Source organism: Euleptes europaea, chromosome 13, assembly GCF_029931775.1.
Source record: "Euleptes europaea isolate rEulEur1 chromosome 13, rEulEur1.hap1, whole genome shotgun sequence".
NCBI classification, from domain to species: Eukaryota; Metazoa; Chordata; class Lepidosauria; order Squamata; family Sphaerodactylidae; genus Euleptes; species Euleptes europaea.
Genome location: NC_079324.1, coordinates 18,927,014 through 18,954,146, shown reverse-complemented (window position 1 = coordinate 18,954,146; position 27,133 = coordinate 18,927,014). Strand labels below are relative to the sequence as shown.

The 27,133-nt window shown below is 50.8% G+C and overlaps 1 protein-coding gene and 1 non-coding gene across 2 annotated transcripts; one reads left to right on the top strand and one right to left on the bottom strand.

The window, feature by feature from the left end:
• The first annotated feature begins 17,399 nt into the window (after nt 1–17,399).
• On the top strand, nt 17,400–18,473 carry SPRY3 (sprouty RTK signaling antagonist 3). The gene has a single exon (XM_056859703.1). It carries the CDS (start codon nt 17,443–17,445, stop codon nt 18,355–18,357), a length of 915 nt encoding a protein of 304 aa, XP_056715681.1. The 5' UTR covers nt 17,400–17,442; the 3' UTR covers nt 18,358–18,473.
• Nucleotides 18,474–25,861: 7,388 nt separating this feature from the next.
• On the bottom strand, nt 25,862–25,936 carry TRNAA-CGC (transfer RNA alanine (anticodon CGC)). Its single transcript has one exon. It is a non-coding gene; the product is annotated as a tRNA-Ala (tRNA).
• Between the last annotated feature and the right edge of the window lie 1,197 nt (nt 25,937–27,133).

Here is a 27,133-nt window from a genome sequence, read left to right as displayed (position 1 = left end):
TTCTGAGATTAGGCCTTCTCGGTCATGGCACCAAAGCTCTGGAACTCTCTCCCTAAGGAGATTCTTCTGTCCCCTTCTGTTGCTGTCTTCCACCAGCAGGTGAAGACTTTTTTGTTTCATTTGGCATTCCCTCAATGAGCCCTCCTTCCGAACAATTTTTAAAAAAATGTTTTGTATGTATTTTAACTGTTTGGTACAGCCAGTGTGAGAGCCAGCATGGTGTAGTGGTTATGAGCTAGTCTAGTGAAGGGTACCAAGGCCTGTTGCATCCGGTCATCCTCTCTCAGGCAGGAGGGTGCTTCTCTGTGCAGAAATTTTTTCACCAAGCTTAACCGACAGCATCACAATGTTGAGGAGGATGAAAGAAGCACTTAGTGCACGGAAAATGTTAACTGGCAGTGTAAATGGAAAAATTAAAAAGCCACCAGCCACGTGTCTTCTGACTCCCGTTAAGCTGACAGTTGCATTACGATTCTCTGGCCGTCTGCAGCAGCAGCACTGAAACCTAGCAGAAATCTGGATTGTATCTCGTTCCCAATTCTTAATACCCCCAGTGGTGCAGAATTGCTGCCCTTGTGCCATGTAAAGCCTGAATTTCAAATGAAAACATACCCACTGAGACGTCCCAAGAAGGGTTGCCAACTGCCTAGAGAAAAACAACAAGAAAATCCTGTGTCTTCGATAGAGGCTTAATAACATGTTATTTACCAGGTGTTATTTGCCCCCATGCCATGAAAACTTTCAGCTGCCCATTTCTACAGATTGAAGCTCTACTAAAGGGACAGGACATTTCCTCCTGGCCTGTTGGCAACCCTAGTCTCAAGCAGTGACCTAGGTGGACCTACATTTTTGGGGCCCAGAAGCTTGAACTGTTATGGGGGCCCCTTCGCAACCAGCAACAATAGGGCAACATCCAACAAGGTCCAAAGGGCAAGGACCTCGAGGCCCAAATGGTGGAGAACAGGGTGGTGGGGTGGAGTCCTTGAAAATGGGTCATACAGTGATGAAAGAAAACCACAGAACTATTAAGCCGTGCACCAACGAAGGATTTGAGGATCCAGCTGCCCAAATGTAGGCTGTGAATAGATTCTGGTGAGCTCAGTGAACCCATACAGCTGGGGGTTCGAGCGCTGCAAACCCCAGAGAAAATTTTGAAATTTGACCAATTACAGGGACATTTTCAGGCCATATGAAATGGGTATTAGAGCATATTCTAAAGTCAATATTAAGTACTTCCACCCTTTGGCTTATGATTCTATCGCTAAAAAACATCGATTTTGTTGAGAAATTAACTCATTAAAAAAAGTTGCTTCAGAGAGCCCCTCCAGGATTAGGGCCCCTGAAGCTTAAGCTTCATTAGTTCCACAGTAGATCCGCTTCTGGTCTCAAGTGAGCCAATGCTCTGCCACCTATCCCATGCCCCTGTTTTGATGGCTAGAGACTCAGACCTGGAATATGCGTAATATATCCAGAGTGGTGTAGAGGGTAGAGTGTTAGATTAGGATCTGGGAGACCCAGGTTCAAATCCCTACTCTGCCACGGAAGTTCATTGGGTGAACATTGGGCCAGTCACCAACGTGGTGTAGTGGTTAAGAGTGGTGGTTTGGACTGGTGGACTCTGATCTGGAGAACTGGGTTTGATTCCCCACTCCTCCACATGAGTGGCGGAGGGGAATTGGATTTGTTTCCCTGCTCCTACACATGAAGCCAACTGGGTGACCTTGGGCTAGTCACACTCTCTCAGCCGCACCTACCTCACAGGGTGTCTGTTGTGGGGAGGGGAAGGGAAGGTGATTGTAAGCTGGTTTGATTCTCCCTTGAATGGTAGAGAAAGTCGGCATATAAAAACCAACTCTTCTTCTTCTTCTTCTCTGTCTATCCTACCTTACAAGTTTGTTGTTGTGGGGATAAAATGGAGGGGGGAGGATGTGATAAGCAGCTTTGGGGCATCATTGGGGAGGAAAGCAGGGGTATCAGCAAACAAGAGAAGAGGGTGCCTATAAATATATGCAGAACCAGGTCTGGTCCAAGACGTTTTCTTTTATGCAGAGGACATATGAACATAGGAAGCTGTCTTATCCTGAATCAGACCCTTGGTCCATCAAAGTCAGTACTGTCTACTCTGACCAGCAGTGGCTCTCCAGGGTCTCAGGCAGAGATCTTTCATATCACCTACTTGCCTAATCCCTTTACCTAGAGATGCTGGGATTGAACCTGGGACCTTCTGCATGCCAAGCAGATGCTGTACCATTGAGCCACAGCCCATCCCCCAAAGAAGGCAACGGCAAACCACCTCTGTTAGTCTCTTGCCTTGAAAACACTACTGGCTTGCCATAATTTGGCTCCAACTTGATGGCGCTTTACACACACACACACACACACAGAAACATCCAAATAGTTCTCCCAACAATAGTAAAAACTAGAAAAGATTACTGGGGCAATCCTATGCAGAATGCATTTTAGAGAATGTACCGTTCAACATATAATATTAGCCATGTGACCACTGCACCTCACAGTCAGCTGGCCTACAAAATTCCCTTTATCACGAGGGTTGCCAACCTCCAGGTACTAGCTGTAGATCTCCTGCTATTACAACTGATCTCCAGCTAATAGAGATCAGATCCCCTGGAGAAAATGGCTGCTTTGGCAATTGGACTCTATGGCACTGAAGTCCCACCCCTCCCCAAACCCCTCCTACATCAGGCTCTGCCCCAAAAACCTCCCACTGGCGGTGAAGAGGAATCTGGCAACCCTATTTATCACTAGGGTTGCCAGCTCCAGGTTGGGAAATACCTGGAGATTTTGGGGGTGGAGTCTGAGGAGGGCAGGGTTTTGAGGGGAGGGAATTCAATGCCATACAGTGTATACGAATGGAACAAAAGTTCCAGTCGGAACAATCAACATAGAATCGCCATGACCCAAGAAGCAGACGCAAAACGGGATAAAATACCGGAACCCCATTGTCAGTGGCCTCTATGGACATTTCTATTGTGTTGTGTTATGTACCACAAATATTGAAAAGCCACTTTATTGTGAAAAAATTGTAAATTGTGATACTTGTTAACAATTGTACAGCGGCAAGGTGCTCCCCTGCTAGCTGGCTACACACTGTATTTTACAAGTGTCAAGGACCTAGATAAAGGTTGCACTATTCTGAAATAGGCTTAACAGCTTTTTTATGCCATAAGTGCTCAATTTTTTGATTTCACAGTCTCCTTTGGGGAACTAGTTATTTCTGTTTGACTCCCAACCACCTGGAGGTTGGCAACCCTATTTATCACTGAACGGCTTCAGCCTAGTTCCCTGCGCCAGGGCAGGAAATGTAGTTTCCAACAGGCTGTTCCTTTCAAAACCAAGCACTGCACAAGGGGAAACAGCCTCCCTTCCCAGCTGAGCTACACTTCGTTTCTAACCACAAGTCATGAGGAATTGCCAAACGTTTTATACTGCTTATGGTTGGCGATGGGTAATATTGATGTAGGAGGTACCCTGCCCCCCCAGTTCCTTCACCCCAGTCACAGAGCATTTGGGCTGATTCATGGCAGTTAATTATTAGATTGCAAAGAGACAGAGCTGGGGCTGATGAGCCTGGAAGGTAAATGGAGAGAGAGAGAGAGAGAGAGAGAGCGCTAATGTGTCTCGGAAATAGCTCCAAGCTCTCCTTTCCCCTTGTTAGTCTGACAAGGAAATTTGGAATTTAGGAGTCCTCCTGGCTCCAAAATTAGCTACTTTGTGTAAAAAAAACAAAAAAACAACCATTTTAAAACATTAAAAAAATAGACCAAAGGAAATTGCCTGTATTACGAGATCAAAAACCATCAACCCAATAAAGAATAAGATTGGTGGGGAAATTGTACGATGTAAGATTTCAAACGTGATCGCAAATTTCAATGTAAAACTGTGTATTTTAGAGTTTGTATTTCCGTATGTTTGGTTGTTCTGTATTACTGAACTTATTGAATTTGTTTTGCTCATGACCTGTTGGTCCGCAAGCAAAAAGGACAGAAATAAATAACAAAGTAAAATATTTTCTTTGTACTACCTAGCTTGATCTCGTCAGATGGCAGAAGCTAAGCAAGGTCAGCCCGGGTTAGTACTTAGATGGGAGACCACCAAGGAATACCAGGGTTGCTGTGCAGAGGCCGGCAATGGCAAACCACCTCTGTTAGTCTCTTGCCCTGAAAACCCTATTGGGTTGCCATAAGTCGGCTGCAACTTGACAGCACTTTACACATGCATACTACCTAGCCCGATCTCTTCAGATGTAGGAAGCTAAGCACCAAGGAAATCCAAAACAGGCAAAGGCAAACCACCTCCAAAAGTCTTTTGCCTTGAAAACCCTATGGGGTCACCATAAGTCAGCTGTGACTTGACAGCACTTTCTACCACCACCACCTTGCCAAATTGCTGGTTGAACCATGGCTTTTAACATGAAAGCGCGTCACCCATCTAATTAGAGTCCCGATAAGAACTTGTAAGAAAGAATTTCTTCACTCAATGCATAGTTAAATGGTGGAACTCCCTGCCCCAGGATGTGGTGATGGCTGCCAGCTTGGAGGGCTTTTAGAGGGGAGTGGACACGTTCATGGAGAAGAGGGCTATTCATGGCTACTAGTCAAAATGGGGACTAGTCATGATGCATACCTATTCTCTCCAGGATCCAATGAGCATGCCTATTATATTAGGTGCTTTGGAACACAGGCAGGACAATGCTGCGGCAGTCGTCTTGTTTGTGGGCTTCCTAGAGGCACCTGGTTGGCCACTGTGTGAAGAGACTGCTGGACTTGATGGACCTTGGTCTGATCCAGCATGGCCTTTCCTATGTTCTTATGTAAGTAAAACTAAGTAGAGGTTACCCATGGAATTTATTCATATTTCATGTCTTTCCACGGAGTTCTCTGCCTGTTCCTTCAATAGAAAGTCCCACTATGTTTGATGGAGGTGACTCGTAAACAAGGGAACATAAGGAATAAACTCCATTCAAAAATTGCTTGCGAGGAAGTCCCACTGAAGTCTTCAGGGCTTACTTCTGAGTGAGGATGAACAGAGCCGGGCTGTAAATTTCATACTTGGTGTCACAAGATCTGGGGAATTTTCACACAAAAAATCCGTATCTGTCAGTCTTTTTCATACTGTCTGTGCATGTGTGAGAGTGAGCATACACATTTTAACCGGCAGAGGATCTGTGTTCACAGTACAGGTGGCAGGCAATGAAAAAAAAAGGTGTTTTCACATGGAAAAGAGCTAAATTGGGTTGCGCTTAAAGCTGGTTGCAATGCTAATGTACATTGGCTAGAATGTGCCTTCCGTTTCTCTACCAACAGCCACCTCCATCTGGCATTAACTTCATTTGTGCATGACTCAAAAGTGTCATATGTGAAATGCTTTTCTGGTGCCACCTGTGAAAATGCCCTAAAAGGAGGGCGGTTTTTGTGCCACATTGAAAAACCTGCAGATCTTGGAATGATGCTGTCCCAGGGAACCTCTCTGGGAAGCCGGCATGAACAGTGTGTTCTGGATGCCAGCCTAAAGAGCATTCCTGGCAGGTGGGAACCTCCATGACCCGCTAGATTGGCCCAATGGTCTGTCTAGTCCAGCATTCAGTTTCCGAGAGTGGCCTGTGAAGGACATCGGAGACACCAACATGAACACACGAAGCTGCCTTGTACTGAATCAGACCCTTGGTCCATCAAAGTCAGTATCGTCTACTCAGACAGAGGTCTTTCCCATCACCTACATGCCCTGACCTGGATGGCCCAGCCTAGCCTGATCTCGTCAGATCTCAGAAGCTAAACAGGGTCAGCCCTGGTTAGTATTTGGATGGGAGACCACCAAGGAATACCAGGGTTGCTGTGCAGAGGAAGGCACTGGCAAACCACCTCTCTGTTAGTCTCTTGCCATGAAAACCCCAAAAAGGGGTCGCCATAAGTCGGCTGCGACTTGACGGCACTTCACACACACACACGCCTAGTCCCTTTAACAGGAGATGCCAGGGATTGAACCTGGGACCTTCTGCATGCCAAGCAGATGCTCCACCACATCCTCTGATCTGGATGGAAGCCATTAAAAAAAATCCTTAATGTGTGGTTATTATGAATAGTGATGGGAAGGAACACTACAAATGTCCAGAGAAGCACACTCGCCTTTCCTTTTTGCTCCGCATGAGCCGAATCTCATGCAGTGGAGCAGAGAAAAGGTGTGCGGACAATATCACCAGCAAGCCCCATCGGGGGTTCAGGGAAAGGCCTGTAAAATAGCCTGATTGCTAAACCAACGCTCCTTCCGAAAGCCCTGCGATAGGGACAGAACCTGATTTCTTTAAAAAAAAGGTGTCTGGGCTCAAGCTTGAACTTCAGAAGCTGCCTTACACTGGGTCCGCTTTGGGCTGGGCAGCGGCTCTCCAAGCCCAGAGAGATCTCCTCCCCGGCCAGACTGAAGCGGGGCCCTTTCTAAAGGCGCTTCCCTCCTCCCCAGGCACGGCTCCTTGCCAGCCTGTCCGCAGGCCACCTTCTCTGACCCGGGCCCCACCCCATCCCCCATGAGACCTCATCACTCAGCCCATGCCCAGAGGCATTCGCTCTCCACCCGTCCCCGGCTGAGGATGAAGCCTGGCATCCTTGGCACAAGTGCAGTCGCGGATTTCTGGAGGTGGCGGGCGGTCCTAGCCCCTGAAGCAGCCGCAGCAGCAGCCGCTGCCGTCTCCTCCTCCTCCTCCTCCTCCTCCTCCTCCTCCTCCTCCATCCTCTCTCTCCAGGTTGCAGGCCAAGATGGAAGGAGCGGACGCGCAGCAGCGCGATCCCTTTGGGGACATCTAATGGGCCGATTCCATTTCAACTGGATGACGCCACTTGGGTAGCATTAAGAGCTCCGGGAAAGCAAGAGAAGGGGGGGAGGGGGGGAGGGGGGGGAGGGGGGGAGGGGCGGAGCTTAAGGCCCCGTCCCCGCCCCCCCTGGAGCTCCCTCCATTCACAAGCGCGCGGGCGAGAGGGGCTACATTCACAAAAAACCCTCCCCCCCCCCAAAAAAGAGCCCCGCTCCACGCGCTGCAGCCGGCGCCGCCCCGAGGGCGGGCTGCGGCTCGCCCTGATCCCGGAGCGCCTCGGCTCTCCCGCAGACGGCGCTTCCCAGCCGCGGGCTCCGCTTCTCGCCCCGGCGGGCTTCGGTGGGGTTCCGGGGAGGCTCCGCTCCGCTCCAGCCCGTAGCCAACTCGCCGCGCCGAGGTGAGCGGCCGCCGACGGGACGGACGCGGAGGCCGGGCGCCGCTTTCTCGGCGGGCGTGCACCTTTCTCCGGGAGCTTCTTGGGGTGGGCTGAGCAAGCTTGGGGGTGCTCTCTGGGCGGGCTGAGCAGCGCCCGCGGGGTGGGGTGAGGGTGGGGGCTCTGGGGGTGTGTGTTCGTCTGGGGGGGGGGGTCCTGCTGCCGCGGCCCCCGTCCCCACGGCGCTCCCCCGTCCGGGGAGGGGCTCCCGCCTGTGCGGGCCGCCCCGTCCAGGAGGGGGCTGGTGGGAGCGCCAGCCGGACGCCGGCCTCGACGGCGCGCACCTGGAGCGGGCGGCCGGCGAGCCTTTCTTCCTACCTGCCCGGGGGCGTCGGGGGAGGGTGGGGCGGGGCGGCAGGCGCTGGGTGAATGGGAACCGGGGGTGGGGGGGGGGAGAGAGAAGGAAGCCCGGACGACCTTGGCGGCTCTGGCCCTGCCTTGGGGACGAATTCCTTCGACGGCTGGGTGGGGTCGCCGGGGAGGGGGCGGAGGAGCCCGGCCTCCCCTGCTGGGGAGGAGGCTCCGCTGGAGACGGCTCCCACAGGTGTGGCGGGGATCCGCCGTCCCACTGGAGAGCCCGGTCCGGGACTCCGAGGTGGGGGGCGCCGGGGAGGATGCTGGCTTGGCAGGGGAGGGGGGAAACGGGTCTGGCAGCCGTTGGAAAGGCGGGTTCTTCTTTCCAGAAATGCTGGGCGAAGGGCTTTGAGGGCAGGCGGTCCTGAGAAATGGAGTCTCCCTGTGCAGAGGCTGGGGGTGGGTGGGGGCACAACTCATAGGGGAGGGCGTTCACCCCCAAGCCCTACTTCTGAGTTTCCTGGAGACTCCTAACTGACCACGGCTGGAAGCGGGGTGGAGGTCTAGTGGGATCTTTGGTCTAATCCAGCGTTTCTCAAGCAGGGTTCCCCCGGAATCCTAGGGTTCTGCCAGAAATCACTAGGGGTTCCGCGAGAAATTGTGATGAATAGGCTAATCATATGTATTATGAATATTATTTCAGGAGATCTGTAAGGGTAAAAAGGTTGAGAAAGGCTGGTCTAATCCTGTGAGGGGGAGTGTAAAGTGCCCTCAAGTCGCCACCGATTTATGGCGACCCCGTAGTGTTTTCAAAGCAAGAGGATTTGGGGGTGGTTTACCATTGGCTGCCTCTGCATAACGACCCTGGTATTCCTTGGTGGCCCCCATCCAAATACTATTCAGGGCCCACCCTATTTAGCTTCTGAGATCAGACAACATCAGGCTAACCTGGACCATCCAGGTCTAATCCTGCAAAGCTGGTATGGGAGTGGGTGTCTCTGAGCCGGCATGCTGGAGCTTGGCTGTCTTGCTGAGAAAGGTGGTCAGGATTTGGGATTTAAGGTAGAGCCGTTGAGAGGCAAGATGCCCAGAAGGGGCTGTGGCTCAGTTTGTAGAGCATCTGCTTGGCATGCAGAAGGTCCTAGGTTCGATCCCTAGCATCCCCAGTTAAAGAGACTAGGCAAGTAGGTGATGTGAATAGACCTCTGCCTGAGACCCTGGAGAGCCGCTGCCGGTCTGAGGAGACAATACTGACTTCAATGGACCAAGAGTCCATCTGCCTTCAGTATAAGGCAGCTTCATGCGTTCAAGGGGGTGGTTTGTGTGCTCCCATGGGGTCCCACTAAGGGCAAGGGCGCAGGCTGGTGTTGTATCCCGCAAAGTGAGCGGTGTAGCTTCCTTCTCTAAGAACCATGAACTCTTGGAAACAACTGGCGATGGGGGAGAACCATCCTGGGTGGTGCTGGAACGCTGCACGGGGGGGGGGAGATAAGGTGGGGGCTGTGCCCATTAACATCCTGGAGAACTCGGTGCCCGTGGGCGATGGCTCTGTGATGTGTAATCTGGGAAAGGAGAAATGCCAGGGCTGGGGGCGGAAACGGGGAGGGCTTATTCAAGTAATAGCAGGTTGCTGAATGCTAGAAGAGCATCCGTTCTTTCCTCCCGGACTGGTGCAGTGATCCAAAGAAGCCGTGGCCTTTATCTGGAGTCTATTTCAAGCAGTCCGAACGCTTCCCTCGCATCGCTTCTAAACTGTAGGTAGGAAAATATTAACCCATATTGCGGAACAGAAGGGGGGCAGCCAAGAGAGGGCGGTTTGCCTAAAGTCACCTGCTGAAGTTGTAGCTGTAGTTTTTGTGTGTGGGGGGGAAGGGGATTTCAAAGGAGCCATTGAAAAAGTGACTTGCCAGCGCCTATCCAGAGACCTCGGGGCTAAGGAGAGGTCTACGGATTGCAGGTCAAAATCCCACTCCTTCCCCCCCACCCATGGACCACACCCACAGGATACCAGGAAAGAGGGATGGTACAACTTTTTAAAGTTTCTGAACAAGAAAAACAGTTCCCTTATTGAATGTGGAGAATGGAAGTTTAGTCCATGTGTTTCAAAATGTGTTTAAGGCTTCAGCTTGTGTGCATAATGTGCCGTCAAGTTGCAGCTGATTTATGGCGACCCCTTATGGGGTTTTCAAGGCAAGAAACATTCAGAGGTGGTTTGTCATTGTCTTCCTCTGTGTAACAACCTTGGTCTTCCTTGGTGGCCTCCCATCCAAATACTAACCAGGGCTGACCCTGCTTTGCTTCTGAGATCTGACGAGGTTGGGCTAAACCATGCTGCCTTCACTCTTCTGTGTGTGTGTGTGTGTGTGAGGTTACAAAAAAGCCTTACGTTTGCAATCAGTTTTGCGCTCACTCTTGTAGAAAATAAACTATCTAAAGGAAGCATTCTGTGACAAATCAAAAGCGTGCATTGATTCTCCTGCTTGGATTTTTTTTTTTAATCACCTTTCTTATTATTATTGCATGAGGGGTGAAACAGGTAGCAGTCCTTTCCGTCTGGAATCAGGCCTGGCCATATCTTGAGAGCTTCCAGAGTTGGGGGAGGGGGAGTGTCTATAATGGTTTCATCTCAGCTTGTCCTAATAGCTTAGCTTGGATCCGGAGAAGGGCCGTTGCCCCCCCCCCCCGCCATCTGTGGGGATGGCAGCAACCCACGGCCCATTTCCGAGGGCTATCAGATGGCATCTGGACGTCCGATCCTACACAATGCACCAGAGCTGGCAACTGGAAGCGTGCCGGTCAGCTGAGCAGCTCTTGGGGAGTTGGAGAAAGTTGGCTCCGGCAAGGACACTGCTGCACTGGGCTGTGATTCTGGGAAAGAGCGAGAGGTGGTGATGGTGGATCTGCCTGGTGAACTCTGTGCCACCTGACGTAGGCAGGTAGGCTGTGGCTGGTGAATGGGGGGCATGTTTTGCAGCTGCTGGCTGCATTTTCTTAAGCTATTGAAAGCCACCTTTCAGGCTGAGGCTTGGCTCCAACTGAGTCTTGCACCAAGTTTGGGAGGGGGACTTGGTAGCTGCCCCCCCCCCAGCTCCATCACTCAGAGGGTGGCGTTGCAATGGTTCCAACCGAAGGTGCGCTGGTGTCTTTCCGAAAGTGCAGCTGCCTTTTATTTGCACGTTCAGTAGCTTGCTCGGGAGTGACTTCCACTCCCAGCTGCTGTAGCTGCCAGCTCCCTCCACTTTCCCTCCGCTGCAGTATCTATTTCAGTCCCTCCCGCCTGCTGGATTGGATTCATCGCATCCGGAATGGCAAACAATTTATTGTCATTCAATCCTCTTTTTCTCGTCCTCCCTCTCCTGCTCCCCCCCATCCTGTTTGGTGCTGGAAAATCTTGCTGGGTCCTAAAGCCGGTCTGGTCAAAACTTGGGGGCCCCGGGCCTGTGCGTAAGATCATTGCCTTTATTGGCAGGGCTCTGCATCTATGCACCCAAATTCTCTGCTGAACTCTGCAAATTGCCTACGTGATGCTTATTGGCTTCCTCTTGCATAATTTATTCTGCTAGCGGTGGACGAAGGAATGATGCAGGGCCTTGGAGCCCCACCCACTGACAGCTGGATGTTTGGTTCAATACCTTCCTGCCCTGAGACTTTGCCAGGCCTTGGGAAACCTGCATTCAGCCCCGTCTTTGTGGCCTTATGGGCTAGAAACTTGACACATTCACACACATTTTAAAAATGGAATCTGAAGTTCTGACAATGGGATATCCAATATCAACTGGCACGGCAAAATTGCAGAGTTGTGGAATAGTGGTTATTTGGTCTTAAAGAATGAAGCGTCACCTGTATTCATCTGGGCCCAAATGATCAGAGGCAGCCTTTGGTGGACAGGTGACATTCTAGTTGTTGTTTTTTTAATCCATCCTTGCAATCGCCTTGCCCTGGGAAGTCATGTCAGAATCTGCTTGTTGAGTTACCAGGTTGAAGGTGTATTTGGTTTGAACCTCTGTAGCAAAATTCCTGCTGTGTCTGGTAGATCATGTTGGGTCTCACAAAGCTGTGCATTGGTGCTCTGGCCTGAAGTGGTGGGAATCCAGATCAAGAAAGGCAATCCTGCTGCTGCTGCTGAAGAGTTGGTTTTTATAATCTGATTTTCTCTACCTTTAAGGGGTCTCAAACTGTTTTACTATCTCTTTCCCTTCCCCTCCCCACAACAGGCACCCTGTGAGGTAGATGGGGCTGAGAGAGTTCGGAGAGAACTGTGACTAGCCCAAGGTCACCCAACAGGCTTCATGTGGAAGAGTGGGGACAGAAACCCAGTTCACCAGATTAGCCTCCGCCACTCATGTGGAGGAGCAGGGAATCAAGCCTGGTTCTCCAGATTAGAGCCCACCGCTTTTTCACCACTACACCATGCTAGATCCGTAAATATCCATATTCTGTCCAGCTTAATACAGCCTGACCTGAAGAAGTCCAGGCCAGCTCTGATAAACCTCGCCTTTGCTTCATTCTCACCACTACTCCCTGTCTACCAGATCGCATCACACGCCTGGAGCACTTTCACACATGCAGCTAAAAACCGCTGCTGCTGAGACTCTCTCCATCTTGCTGTGCAAAGTGTGTGAAGTCATGGGACCAAAGGCAAGGCAGAAATGGAAGGCACTCTCTAGTCAGTGTCGGTCTGACACTTGCATTGGAGAGAGACAGAAGGAAAGGTTGGCTTAAGGTTTGTGTCTTAAAGCATCCTAAAATTTGCAAGCGAGAACGAATCTGGGTACGCTCCTAAAGATGGTGGAAACTGTATTCTGATTTGTGTGAGAACCGAATTTAGGCATAAGATTTATTTATATGCGTGTGCACGAGACTTCTTCTTTTTTGCAGTGCGGATTTCTAGCACCCACCTGGCCTAGCCCAAGGGCTTCGCTGTGTGCACCAGTGCTGGGGTTTTATATGGGATGCTATGAACACATGAAGCTGCCTTACACTGAATCAAACCCTTGGTCCATCAAAGCCAGTATTGTCTACTCAGACAGGCAGCATCTCTCCAGGGCCTCAGGCTGATTTCTTTCACTTCACCTACTTGCCTAGTCCCTTTAGCTGGAGATGCCGGGGATTGAAGCTGGGACCTTCTGCATGCCAAGCAGATGCTCTACCACTGAGCCACAGTCCCTCCCTATCTTCCTCTACCCATCTTTAAGAGGTCAGCTATAGTGATTTTGGCCCATATAATTGGAATACACTCATTTTAAGCCAGAGGCGTAGCTGCATTAGTGTGTAGCAGGGGTCTTGTGGTATGTTAAAGACCAGCCAGGATTTTATTTCAGCATAATCTTTTGTAGACTGGATTAAAATCTTGTTAGTTTTAAAGTGTCACAAAACTCCAGATTATTTTTACTGTAGATCAAGTTTCTGTAATGCAAGGTCTAAGATGGGTTGCCTCCCCCCACATTTGTAGCCCCTGGGTGGGGGACTTCAAATTCCCATTGTTTGCAGTGGTGGTGTTCACCCCCCCCCCCCCGCATTTGCAGGCAGCCATTCCATGTGGTTCCCACCTGTGCTTGAGACTCCTTCACTGATATGAATTGCTGGGAGAGCGAGAAAGCTTTGTGTGAATTGCTGGGAGAGCGAGAAAGCCTTGTGTGAATTGCTGGGAGAGTGAAAGCCTTGTGTGATGCCCCCCCCCTCTACTTAGGAGGAGCAGCAAAGAAATCTGGGAGGTAGAAATGGAGCAAAAAGAGCCTGTGAGAGGAACTGGGGAAAGAGGGAAGTGCAAAAGGAAAACGAGGGTAACCTGGTGTGGGGAGAGGATCGCTGAGAACTTTTGATACAGAGACTATGGGGTGGGGAGGTGGAGGAGTTACGGGGCGGGCCATGATTGAAGAAAGAAACACGAGTTTGCAGGAATGCAGAGAAAGCATCATGGAGTAGAAAGAGTAAAAATGGCTAATGTAAGGATTAGGTCACCTCTAGCAACACAGAGATGGGGAATGTACTCTGTGCACTGCAGAAGGGGAGAGGCACGAGGATTGACCAAGAACAAGTTAAATAAAAGAAGGACATTAAAATTGTAACCAGAACCATTCTCAGGCCACTGTGGCCTTTGGGGAGATTTGAGTTGTGCCACCCCTCCTTTGGACAAGGGCCCGCTGAGGGAGAAACTTGGTGCAGGAATCACTTGCAGGAATTCCTTCGCTATTCGTGTGTGGGAGAGAGGAAGTTGCTGTGTTCACCGTGTGCTGAGGAGAAGGCCTTCTGCCTATGCTCAGAGCCTGGGAACAAATTCTAAGACTTTGCTCTCACCTGTCTCTTCCTGTTTTCTTTTTTGTCCTGGGGAGGGTGGGTGGGCGGCGGGGAGAAACAGGCCCAGGGAAAACACCCGAAGTGGCGCTGGCTTTTAGCAATCAAAGGAGGATGCCTCTTGATCTTCACTCGCTCTTTGCTCTTCTCCAAGGTCAACCTAGCTAATGAAAATCAATCTTCTTCCACTGCTTGTTCCCTTTTGTACGGCTCCGGCAGCGTTCCTTACCAGCTGCCCTGGCTCCATTGGCTGGAAAAGCCTCCTTTTGCTATCCAGAGATGCCGTTCCTTCCCCTCTCCCCAGGGCGGACAGCTGCTAAGGCTTCCAGCAGAAATGGTTAGCTTGCAGCCTGAACCTAACCTAGCCCCCCCCCCCCGATATTACCTTGCCACTGAGAGCCACACTTTGGTCCAGGAGTCCCAGGGCTGGGAAAGAAGAAGATGAGTTGGTTTTATATGTTGACATTGGTCTTTCATGCATGGGAGTAGGGATGCCAGGTTCCTCTTCGCCATTCCTGGGAGGTTTTTGCGGCAGAGCCTGAGGAGGGTGGGGTTTGGGGAGGGACTTCAATGCCATAGAGGCCCATTGCCAAAGCGGCCATTTTCTCCAGGGGAACTGATCTCTATCGGCTGGAGATCAGTTGTAATAGCAGGAACTCTCCTGCTAGTACCTGGAGGTTGGGAGTTTTACCTGAGGTTCGTTGCTCGCTAGACCCACCCTTTCCTTTGGGGGGGGGGTCTATGCACCAGCAGTCTCCAAGCTCAAATCAGGAAATATTTGAATTCCCCGCCCCTTGAAATGCTGCTTCATAATTGGCTGTAGTTAGAGAAAAGTCCCCCCCCCAAACCCAATGGCCACATAAAAAGCATTTTAAGAACATAAAACAAAAAACGGATCAATCTGAAAAGAAGGGGGCGGGGAGAAATCCAAGCCTGGGTTTTAAAAAGCCTTTCTTCTGTTCAGAAGGAGCTCCGAGGAAGCAAGAAGTATTTGAATCCCCGCCTCTGGACATGCTGCTTTGTAATTGGCTGTAAGCGAAATGAAGCTTGCGTGTCCCGCACTTTGCCTTATGCATGGGGATTTCACCCAGGCTGAGCTCGGGAGAGGGAAGAATCAGGTTAACAGAGGGATGGGAAGTCCCAGGATTTGTGAGGGCAGGCTGCGAGGTCATCTCTAATAGAGGGAAAACTCAGGCATAACTCCAAGGAACAACCGAGGCAGACAGGTGTGTGTGTGAATGTGAGTGAAAATACCCATCCATAAATGACATTTCTCTACCTTTTAAAGGAGAATCAAACCGGCTTACAATCTCCTTCCCTTCCGCTCCCCACAACAGACACCTTGTCTTGGCTGAGAGAGCTCCAAGAGAGCTGTGACTAGCCCAAGGTCACCCAGCTGGCGTCAGATGCAGGAGAGAGGAAACAAACCCAGTTCACCAGATTAGAGTCCACCGCTCTTAACCACTCCACTACGCTGGCTCTGGTATAGGAAGGCATATTGAAGCCCCTTCTCCCCTGCGTCCTGGTTTTAAGTCAAATTGTGGCCCTGTATGCTTGGGGGGCGTGTTCCAGCAGCGTGATGCGTGACTCCCAATCTGCAAGTTGGCTCCGATGCATGACAAAGGGAGCGCTGACTCTCTAAAGCTTGTGTGTAAAGTGCTGTCAAGTTGCAGCTGACTTATGGTGAACCCCTTTTTTTGGGTTTTCATGGCACGAGACTAACAGAGGTGGTTTGCCAGTGCCTTCCTCTGCACAGCAACCCTGGACTTCCTTGGTGGTCTCCCATCCAAATACTAACCAGGGCTGACCCTGCTTAGCTTCTGAGATCTGCAAGATCAGGCTAGCCTCTAAAGCTTAAACCCCCCAAAATCTTGCTGGTCTCTAAGGTGCTACTGGATTCTAGATGAAAAATCATCATTATTGAGTTTGGGCGGGAGGTCCTTGTACTCCAGGGCTGCCTTTGTGTTGAAGTTTCCTGTCCCAGAGTTTTAGGGCAGGTAGCTCGTGAGTGACTGGTAGTTCACCAGCTGCGGCAGAGTGAGTTCACGTATCCCCGGAAAAAAAATCTGTTCAAGGCTCTTTTGTTTTTTGGTTTTTTTCAAAGCTTATTTAATAGGATTTCTCTCCCTCTCTGCTGTTTGGCTGATAGCTTCATTACTGTTTCTAGGACAGAACAAAACTGAGGGTGGAGTAGCTCTGAGTATGAACACATGAAGCTGCCTTATACTGAACCAGACCCTTGGTCCATCAAAGTCAGTATTGTCTACTCAGACCGGCAGCGGCTCTCCAGGGTCTCAGGCTGAGGTATCTCACATCACCTATTTGTCTAGTCCCTTTAACTGGAGATGCCAGGGATTGAAGCTGGGACCTTCTGCATGCCAAGCAGATGCTCTGCCACTGAGCTACAACCCCTGCCTATTCCAAAGTAACTCTTATTAAAGGATGTATACCCTTGTTCCAGGGTCTTGAGGAAAAAGCCTGCTTCTCCATAGTCTGTCGCTGTCCATATGAGCCAGCCCCTGGGCAGCTGGGTACCAAGATGAGGCAGCTGCTTAGGATAGTCAACTGTGGAAGTGGGGGGGGGCATGATGCTGAAAGCAGCGTCTGCACCCAGGCAGTTGCACTGCTTTCGGTATGGCCAGGCAAATAAAGTACAAGCCTTGGGATCTTCCGTAGGTGGTATTCTTGGATGCATTTTCAGTGGGCATGAACACTTTCATCACATCCTGCCTTTCACTGGGTCCTCCCAGGCTACTTGGTAATCCCGCAGGTGTGGATCTGATCCAGATGGAAGCCTGCTGGGAGTTCCATACAAACTTTCCTCCCCCTTCCTTAAAGTGTCAGAGGTCATTTAGGCATGGGAGTTTTACCTGAGGTTTGTTGCTCGCCGGACCCATGCTTTCTTCTTTAGAAAGCTATGCACCAGCAATCTCCAAGCTCAAAACAAGAAGCCCGCCCCTTGAAATGCTGCTTTGTGATTGGCTGTAGTTCTTTCTTTGAGAGAGAAGTCCCCCCCTCCCCGGAAATCCAGGTGCCCAGCCAAAATGCAGTTTAAAAGACAAAAACAAAACGGAGCACCTTAAAAGGAATGGAGGGCGGGGGAACCCAAGCCTCATTTTAAAAGTCCATTCTTCTGCCCAGAAAGAACTCCCAGGAAGCAGGGAGTATTTGAATGCCTGCCTCTTTACACACTGCTTTGTAATTGACTGTGAGAGAAACCAAGCTTGTGTGCCCTGCACTTTGCCTTATGCACGGGGATTTCACCTGGGCTGAGCTCAGGGGAGGTGGAAGAATCAGGTTAACAGAGGAATGGGAAGACCCGGGGCTTGTGAGGGCAGGAGCGAGGTCATCTCTAATGGAGGGAAAACTCATGCATAGCTCCAAGAAACAACTGAGACAGACGGGGGGGGGGGGGGCGCCAACGTGAGTGAAAGTACCCGTGCATAAACTACCAGGGTGTCTGGTTCCTTTCCATGTTCATGCCCCTCTGTTTCTCTCCAACCTTACAATGTCTCAGTTGGGCTTTTTTTTTTTGCTTCCTTCTCCTGCAGGATCTTCTGATGTTCCCTGCTGACCCGAGCCTTCGTCCTTCCCCAGAATGCCCCACTCATCCAGCACAGCCGAGCGCAGCCCCGAAGAGAGCGTGGACTCCATGGCCGAGGAGCTGCAACAGGTCCTCTCCCTTGACCAGATCCGTGCCATCCGTGCCTCCAATGACTACGTGGAGCCTCCTTCTGCGCCCTTCAAGCAAGCTCCCTCTGTCCTCATTTTGTCCCAGCAACAGGGGGTCCACAAGCCGGAGGTGGCACAGGAGCGGCTGACGTCCTCCACCTTCCAGGACCTGCATCAGCCACACCAGGTGCTGACTTTCCAGCAGCCTCTGAGCCATTCCAGCACTGCCAGCTCCATCTCCCACAGCACCGCCACCTCGGAGCAGCGGCTGCTCGGCGGGATCACCCCCTCACACTCCGGGCACTCCCTTGCCCGGACACAGCCCCGGGCCGGCGACCTGAAGCCCGAGGAGCTGCTGAAGGGGGCCGCTGAGAAGCCTCCTGCCTTCCACTCGGGCCACCTCTTCATCTGCGAGGAATGCGGCCGCTGCAAGTGTGCCCGCTGTGCGGCCGCCCGCAGCTTGCCCTCCTGCTGGCTTTGCAACCAGCGCTGCCTCTGCTCGCCAGAGAACCTCATTGACTACGGGACTTGCCTGTGCTGCGTCAAGGGCATCTTCTACCACTGCTCCTCGGACGACGAGGACACCTGTGCCGACGACCCGTGCTCATGCGGCCCCGGCTCCTGCTGTGCCCGCTGGGTGGCCATGAGCTTCCTCTCTTTGCTCATGCCCTGCCTGTGCTGCTACTTTCCTACCTTGGGGTGCCTCAGACTTTGCCAGCGGGGCTACGACACCCTGAGACGGCCCGGCTGCCGCTGCCAGAGCCACACCAATACAGTCTGTCGGAAGATCTCCTCTTCCAGCGGGGCGGCTTTCCCCAAGACTTTGGACAAACCGGTATGACTCCTCCTCCCCGCCCCGCGAAGGGGAAAACTGGCTGTTCTTCGTCTTCTCCTTCAGCTTCTGCTGCTGAAAGCCTCTGCCTGGGAACAAAGCACAGAGGAATGGCCAATCACTGAACCCCCTCCGTTGGATGTTGAAGCTTGTTCCATGATGGAGACCTCTTGTCCCCTTGACCTAGATGAACTTCAGGGGTTTTGCACGTCTTGACGATGGCTATGGACAGGTGGAATGGGAAGCCGAGACATACAGTACTAATTATCAGAGTCAAGGGTGGGATGATGATTTGCTACAGGATGGCTCAGGTTTCTGACCTCCAGAATGCCTTATGAGTTACGGATTTGTGGTGGGTTCCAAAAATCAGTGTCGCACCCAAGCACTACAGTATCTGGGGGTGGGGGAAGGCCATGATAACCCCAAGTTTTCAGTCCCTCTGGCAGCTTTGCTTAGGGCTCGTATCCCACACCTCCTTCTGCCCTGCACAATTTGCAGAGGGGGGGAAAGGAGAAGCTTTTAAACAGTAGGAAAAGGAGGTGGCCACACCAAACATAATGTGCTTCCCCCCCCCCCCCGTTGTAAAACAGTTGAGGATGTTTGTTCAGAGCGGGGTATGTGTGGAAGGTTAAAAGTCACAAGTATTTAAGGGGTTTACAAGGGTGTACGCCTCTTCAGTTGCATGCAGGTCAGAGACACAAGGTGTGGAGGGTAGGGGGGCTACATAGTCTGCTATCTGAAACCTCAAGTCCAGTGGGCTTGAAAGAATGCAGGCTTGATCTCCATCCGTTCTGAGCTTAGTGGGCTATCGGATAGCATGAAATGTCACTGTGGGTCTGGCCAAGGCTAAAGACAGGCGATGCCTATGACCGGCTGCTCCTTGCTTGCAAAAATCACTTCTGTAGCTGATGCATCTCTTTCTCGCCTTATCACCAAAAGCTGAGTGATTCAGAGCGAGGACTCTCCTTTGGAGCACGAAAGCTTACCCCTGCCTAAATTTGGGGCATACAGAACCACATCCAGCCGAATGGCTAAGCAGAAGCTCCCAGCCGCTCAGGGTGATGGTTTTTAACTTGGCGGCCGTGACACTTTCTCTTGAAAACAGAGAATGCGGGGGAAATGTACGAGGTGGAAAAAACGTTTGCTGGTATTCCTGTAACTGAAGACTGAGCTTCTGATTTGATGGGGTGGGGGGAGAAATTAGGAGAAAGGCCGGCTATGTGCCAGAGAGCTCGCTGGGATGGGCAGAGCGGGTTCTCTCCCTGCCTCACTGCAAGCACTTTGATTCTGTTTGGCTAGAGAAGGGGGCGTGCGGGCACGATTCTTCCAGGAGGCTTTGCACGATTGCATGTAGAGAAAACAGACCCTGGTGGAGCCATTTGGACACTGGTGACCAGTACTTCCTTGGGAGTAAGCAGAGGTAGTTCAAAGTTGGGTCCATATTCTTGAGGCTGTGGACAAGCCATAGATATCCCCGTGGGGTGGGGCAAAGAGGGCTAAAAATGTGTGGTTCAGGCACTTTACTGCATGTTGGTAGGATTTTGTTTTTCGGCTGGCTCTGAAAATTCTGGCCCAGTGATTGAAAAGCTGGGTTAAGCATTCCAGATATGAAATGTAAAGGCCACACGGCTGATCCCAAACCAATTGCAGCGTACCAGCCTGCCAGGATCTTGAAGGTCCCCTTCTTTTGGGGGGCCTAGATGGGCAGCAGAAAATGGGGTTACTGAGCTGTAGAAGAGCTGTTTTTTTGTTTGGGGGTTCATCAATGGTGCCTTTGACGCATTGAAGAACAGTGCGGTAGGCTACTGACCCAACTCAGCTTCCCTTACCTTCCCCCCTCCTCCTCCCCCAAGTTGGGAAGGGATGCCATGTGTGCCCAACCCACTGATTTGGCTTCTCTTTGTTTAGAGGTTACTTTGATATATTTTTGTATATATAGATGCAGCGGTGGTGGTTTAGGACTCCTTAGGGAATCCTCTCTTGATTCCCAGTATGAATGGTGCCATATGCAGGGCCTGTCTTCCTGGTACACATACAAATGCCAAAGGGCTACCTAAGCTCTGTGTGTGATGCCAACTTCAGGAGGCTTCAATTTCAAGGATTTCTTGAGCTGACTTGTATCAAGTGAGATGGGGGGAGGCCTGCCAAAGGCGGTTACGTTACAGTCCTGGACTGCAGTTTGCTTGCTTTGAATTTAACACATTGTCAAGAGATTGAGCTCGTCACTCTTTTCAGATCCACAAAAGAAGATCCCCTTAGATTCCCACCTCTTTTTTTGGGGGGGCGGGCGGGTAAAGGATGGGAAAAAGGGGACTTCTTTTTCAGTGGGTTGGAGACAGCAGCCTGAGAAGAGGTCATGATTTCTTCTAGGGTCAGAACGGTTTGTCGGGGATTTGTTTAGCTGGGAGACTCGGGGCAGTGGTGACCACACAGAAGTGCATTCAGACAACCAGGAGCCACAAGCTGGGGTGAACCGGCAGCGTATTTGGCCCTGTGGCAACGTTAATGTTGTGTTGGCAGGCAAAGTTGACCCTTCCAGTGTCCGAGTCGGCTGCCACTGCTTATAATCAGTCCTGTTGCCCGCTGCTTCTCACTTCCTTCCCCCCATTTGCTGCCACAATCAAATTCTTCCGTTTGAAGGCCCCCCCATCCAGACGCCAGATAGCTGCTGCTCTGAGTGTCGTCTTGAGGAAGCCCCTCCTACTTACGTGCAGCCAGGATTGATGCTTTCCGGCCTCTGTTGGGTACCAAAGGCATTCTGCGCTGTGTGCGGAACCCCTTCCAAAACCTCGTCCTTCCTCCACGTCCTCTACTCGCCCCTCCTACACCTGTTTTTTTATACTGCATTTACCATTAAAAAAAGGCACAAATATTTATTTGAAAAGTTTATTTTAAAGATTTAATTTAAAAAAAGAAAGAAATGCATCCGAACATATTTATTACAGTAACTCTCTTAGTTGTATTTTTTTTCCTTCTTAAAAATCTAATTAAACTGTTTAACCGAACCACTGCTGAATTAAAGGAAATAATTCTATGGGTGGTATCCTGAACCACTCCAAAGCAACTATTCAATAAAAGTATATTAATTTTGAATATTCTCTCGTGTTCTGGTCTTTGGACGGGATAGGAAATGTGCATTCCCACTTGGACCTGGACGGCACAGTCTGCTCTCATCAGCTCTAGGAAACTAAGCAGGGTCGCTCCTGGTTAGTACTTGGATGGGAGACCTCCAGGGAAGTCCAGGGTTCCTCCGTAGAGGCAGGCAAGGGCAAACAACCTCTGGTTGTCTCTTGCCTTGAAAGCCCTGCTGGGTTGCCATAAATCAGCCGCGACTTGATGGCACTGTCCACCAGCACATCCTGATGGTGAAATCTGGACCTGAGACTCCTGGTTCATACTTCAAACTACGAATCAATGAGTTATGACCTTTGGGCTCAGAACTTTGTCTTTAATGCTGTGGGTTTTGTCCGCGAGCAGTAGTAATCGATGTTCCAACCTTTGAGTAAGCTCAGCTTGCCTGACCTGAAGTAAAATTTGCAGGTGAGCTGATGTAGTTTCCGTTGGGGGAGGGGCTGTTAGAGCTGTTTCAGACACCAGTTTTTTTTAAAGATGCATCTATAAAATGTTTATAGTCAACATTTTGCTTGACTTCGGTGCTGGTGTGTTACCCCACTGGGCAAACTGTGGCTGTCTAAGAAGGTTTTAGGTTGAGAAGAGAATGGTGCAAGGATTGGGTGGGGGCTAAAACCTCATCTCATTGTGCCACAATCCTAATCCAAGTTGCTTTCAAGGGGGGGAAATGCTGGGAACAGAACTCCAACCATCCTGTACACTTGAGTCCAGGGGCAATTCACAATGCTACAAAGCCCCTCTGTCCCGTACCCCCGCCACCCCACATATCTGGCTGACAGATACCGTCTGGGTTTGTGTTTGGAACTTAGTAGCTAGGGGTATGGTTGTGGGCAGGCAATTTCAAGTTGGGACTGTGGCATGTGTGGAGCAGGGCCTGGAGGAACCTACACGCAGCCATCCGTACATGTCTGGTTGCCAAATCAGGCAAATAGCGGCTCTACATGCCCATTTCAGCTTAAGGTGGGGGAGGGGAATCTGAAGCCCTTCCTCACCATGAACATAATCCAGACGGGTTTTCTGTGCACCAGGGAATGGAGATCTGGGCCCTGAACTCCTGGCTCATGTCTCCTGGGCAAGACCTGTGTTGCATACGAGGCCTTTGTAATGTCAGCCCTCCTGACTTGTATATCCTGCCGTTGGTCATAAGAACGTAAGAAAGGCCATGCTGGATCAGACCAAGGCCCATCACGTTCAGCAGTCTGTTCAGTGGCCAACTAGGTGCCTCTAGGAATCCCACAAACAAGATGACTGCAGCAGCATTGTCCTGCCTTTGTTCCAAAACACCTAATATAATAGGCATGCTCCTCTGATCCTGGAGAGGACAGGTATGCAACATGACTAGTATCCATTTTGACTAGTAGCCATGAAGCCCTCTCCTCCATGAACATGTCCACTCCCCTCTTAAAGCCTTCCAAGCTGGCAGCCATCATCACCATATCCTGGGCCAGGGAGTTCCACAATGTATGCGTTGTGTGAAGAAATACTTTTATTAGTTTTGAATCTCTCACGCTTCAGCAGATGACCTCGTATTCTAGTATTATGAGAGAGGGAGAAAAGCTTCTCCTTGTCTACTCTCTCCATACCATGCATATTGTTACAGACCTCTGGTCATAAGTCCCTAACATATAGCTGCTGTTTCCTAGAGCCCTTGGGAGCTAAGTCAACAGGACCTCTTGTGGGATGGAGGTAAGGGAGGCCTAAGCGCCTGAAAGGAGAAGGACCATTGCTCGGGAGGGGGGGTGGGTCAGAGAATGTCTTTGTGCAACCTGCAGTAGATTCAGTGAGAAGAGATGGAGTTCCAAAGTTGCCCAGACGTCTGCCTCAGAAATTGGAGAGCCGCTGCCAGGCACAGTAGACCAGTAACTGTGGAAGTGTGCCTTGGTACACAAGTGTGCTGGGAGAAATTAATTCCAAAGCTCCTGTGTGCTCAGTTGCTGCCCACAGAAGTGTGTCGTGGCCTTCTTCCAACCAGCTTCTGGCAGGGGTGGTTAATAGTGCCATGTCTGTATTAGGGGTGATGAGCTCATATCACTGGTCAGCTCCATGCAGAATGCAGCAGAGGAGGCTCCCTGGCGTCTCTGTATGAGTTACTGGTCTAATCAGCAGGTAAACCCAGATAAGTGGTTCCTGGGAGCTGAGCTTCTCTGAGTGTGGGTGGTTCTGTCTTTAGCCGAAGCTTGAACATAAGAACATAAGAAAGGCCCTGCTGGATCAGACCAAGGCCCATCAAGTCCAGCAGTCTGTTCACACAGTGGCCAACCAGGTGCCTCCAGGAAGCCACAAACAAGACGAGTGCAGCAGCTTGGGAAAACTTGCTTTAGATAATAAAAGAGGAAAGTGCTTCCACTATTAAAAAATACGATGGAGTGCTGAGTATACTGGGGAACTCTGGAATAGGTGATATGGGCCAACGGGAAGCTAGCAGGCTCAACATACAGGCACTGCATGGAAAGCCAGTGTAGTGATTGGGTGTCAGATAGGGTTGCCAACCTCCAGGTACTAGCTGGAGATCACCTGCTATTACAACTGATCTCCAGCCAATCGAGATGAGTTCACCTGGAGAAAATGGCTGCTTTGGCAATTGGACTCTATGGCACTGAAGTCCCTCCCCTCTCCAAACCTTGCTCCCCTCAGGCTCTGCCCCAAAAACCTCCCGCCAGTGGCAAAGAGGGACCTGGCAACCCTAGTCATGTAATTCACAGGAGGAAGCCACAACTTCAATTTTCTTTGCAGCCTTGGGAGGATTTCCAAGGCGTAGGATTCCTGGCTTCCCCAAACAGCAGGAGACTCTCCAAAGGAATAGTCCACTTTCCACTTTCTGGTTTGTTTTTATCAGCAGTTGCACCTGTTGCTTCTGCTTTGGAACGATGAGGCAATCAAGCTTGACTACCCTATGCTCTCCTACAAAGGGACCTTGAGCTTGTTTGGAGGTTCTAGCAGGGGAGCGCAGCTATCGTATACCCTTGACCAAAGAATGGTACACTCCTTCTCTCTGGGATGGCCGTCCTCTTCCACCGAGTGGGCAGCTTTGGGAGGGACGCACATGGAGCGGTGAGGGAGATAGGGGACACCCGCCTAGCCAGCCAGATCAGCTGAATCAACCCTGGCGATCAATGGGGTGACAGATGTCGCAGCCAGAGCGGTGAGCTGGGACGTAAGAACTGTGTTTTCGCAACCGTCTCTTCCAGGGAACTTAATGTGACTTTCTGCTTCACGTCAGGCTCGGGGTGGGGGGTGACTGAGCCAATGGGAGGGAATTCTCACTGGAGCTAATGCCACCAACTTAATTGAAAGAAAATGACACCTGGCTTGCAAGCCAGTTATCTATAGCACACCTGGCCCGAAATAACTGCCTTCTGTGCATCATATGCCAAGGTGATGCCAGCCCTTCAAAGTTTAATAAAATAGGGCACTTCTGCAGGGAGCTGGATATCTCTTTTATTTTTAAATCGAGGGTTCAGAAGGGTTAATTAGCATGGGCTGCCAAGAGGGTCTGTTGCCTTCCAGATCGGTTCCTGCTACCTTAATTCAGCATTAGGTATGTGGAGCAGATAACACTCATCGATTCCACGTCGGCTGTGCCTTCTGCCCCACCGCTCATGCACTGCCCTGGCCCCCAATGAGATCCTTTCTCCTCTGCTCACTGCCTTGTATTCAGACCAGCGAACCTCTCGTCCCTGCGAGGCAGGCCTCCAAGTTGTCCTGCGTGCAAAGAGCAGAGCTGTGTTTCTCTTCTAGGCTCGACAGGGTTCGGCTTAATGCAATTCCCAAGTGTGGCTCCCGACTCCGCTCCTTGCTAAGCCTGAAATCCCTCTAATCACTTTTGTATGGCTGGCTGGCCTGTCACCTCTACGCTCTCTTTAACGTCTCAGTTAGGAACAGGTTTTACAGGGCTGGAGGTCTGCCTCTCTTTTGCCTTTCCTGCTCCCCATCCTCTTATTGGGAACTGCGAGTATCAACAGGCTTAAGTATCTAGAGATGCTTGCTCTGATGTCTGTTTGGCCTTGGAGTGGTGGCTGTTGGCACAGAGCACTGTTGGGGGCTTTATCTTTAGCACTGCCAGCACTGCATGGATAAAAACCTCTTCCACTCCCCAAATCTTCTCTGGAAATTCTCTGCAGTAACTGGCTTAATTTCTTGGTCATCCTCTAGAGCAGGGGTCTCCGACCTTTTTGAGCCTGTGGGCTAGGGTTGCCAACCTCCAGGTACTAGCAGGAGATCTCATGAACACACATGAACACATGAAGCTGCCTTATACTGAATCAGACCCTTGGTCCATCAAAGCCAGTATTGTCTAAGAGATGCCTGAAGACCGGCAGTGGCTCTCCAGGGATTCAGACAGGGGTCTTTCACATCACCCACTTGCCTAAATTCCTTTAACTGGAGAGCCCGGGGATTGAACCTGGGACCTTCTGCATGCGAAGCAGATGCTCTACCACTGAGCCACAGCCCCTCCCCTCTCCTGCTATTAAAACTGCTCTACAGTTGATAGAGATCAGTTCTCCTGGACGAAATGGCCGCTTTGGCAATTAGACTCTATGGCATTGAAGTCCCTCCCCTCTCCAAAACCCGCCCTCCTGAGCCCCCACCCCCCAAAAAAACCTCCCGTCGGTAGCGAAGAGGGACCTGGCAACCCTACTGTGGGCACGTTTGGAATTTGACACGGCATGGAGGGCACGACAACGAAATTGCTGCTGCAGGAGGTGGAGCCAGCCACAAAACAATTGCCACCACTTCGCTTCAGTAACACCTTGTAGATCCTTGTGCTGTAGCGGCAGCAGCTGCCGAAACAGCATTTTAAAAAATCTGCGCAGCCAATCAGAAGCCTTGCTGTGCAAAAGCCCTACCTGGCCCACCCACCTCCTAAACGTACGTGGCCAGATTGGTTGTACGGATTGTTTTATTTGTTAATGTTAGTAGCTGTGGCACAGAGACAGGAGAACGCAGCAGATATTGAGAAATGGCTAAGGAAAGTCTGTTATATGTTAATGGGGAAAATATCTGCATATAGGAAGTTCTGGGACAGAGACAGATAGGCACAAAATAGGTTTGTACAAGTCCAGTCACCCTTCATTACTTTTTGGAACAAAAATAAATCTTAAAGAATGAGTAAAAAAAAAAGAGAGAGATACCGAACCTTGTTTAGATTGTCAAAATCTTATCTCACGGATTGCAACATTTCTACAAGGCAGCAATCTTCTGTTGGGACCCCACATGTGGGCCCTACATTCTCTTCCCCCCACTGCCTTTTACTGGATTGGAAGTGGGCAAAATGGGCAGAGGAGGGTGTTCCTCTGTCGCCATCTGGGAAGTGGAAATCCTAGGCAGGCCATTCCACCAGGTGGGAGCCACAGCAGAGAATGCCTGGGTATGGGATGCTGTTACTTACCAATCTGCAGAGTGGAGGCTGCAGAATTGAGAGCCAGCATGGTGCAGCGGTTAAGGTGTCGGACTAGGATCTGGGAAACCCCGGTTCAAATCCCCACTCTGCCATGGAAACTTGCTGTGTGACCCTGGACCAGTCACACCCTCTCAGCATTGACCCTGGCAAGTATTTGGATGGGAGATCTTCGGGGAATACGGAGGGCGTGACATGGAGGCAAGCAATGACAAACCACCTCTGAACGTCTCTTGAAAACCCTACACAGGGCCC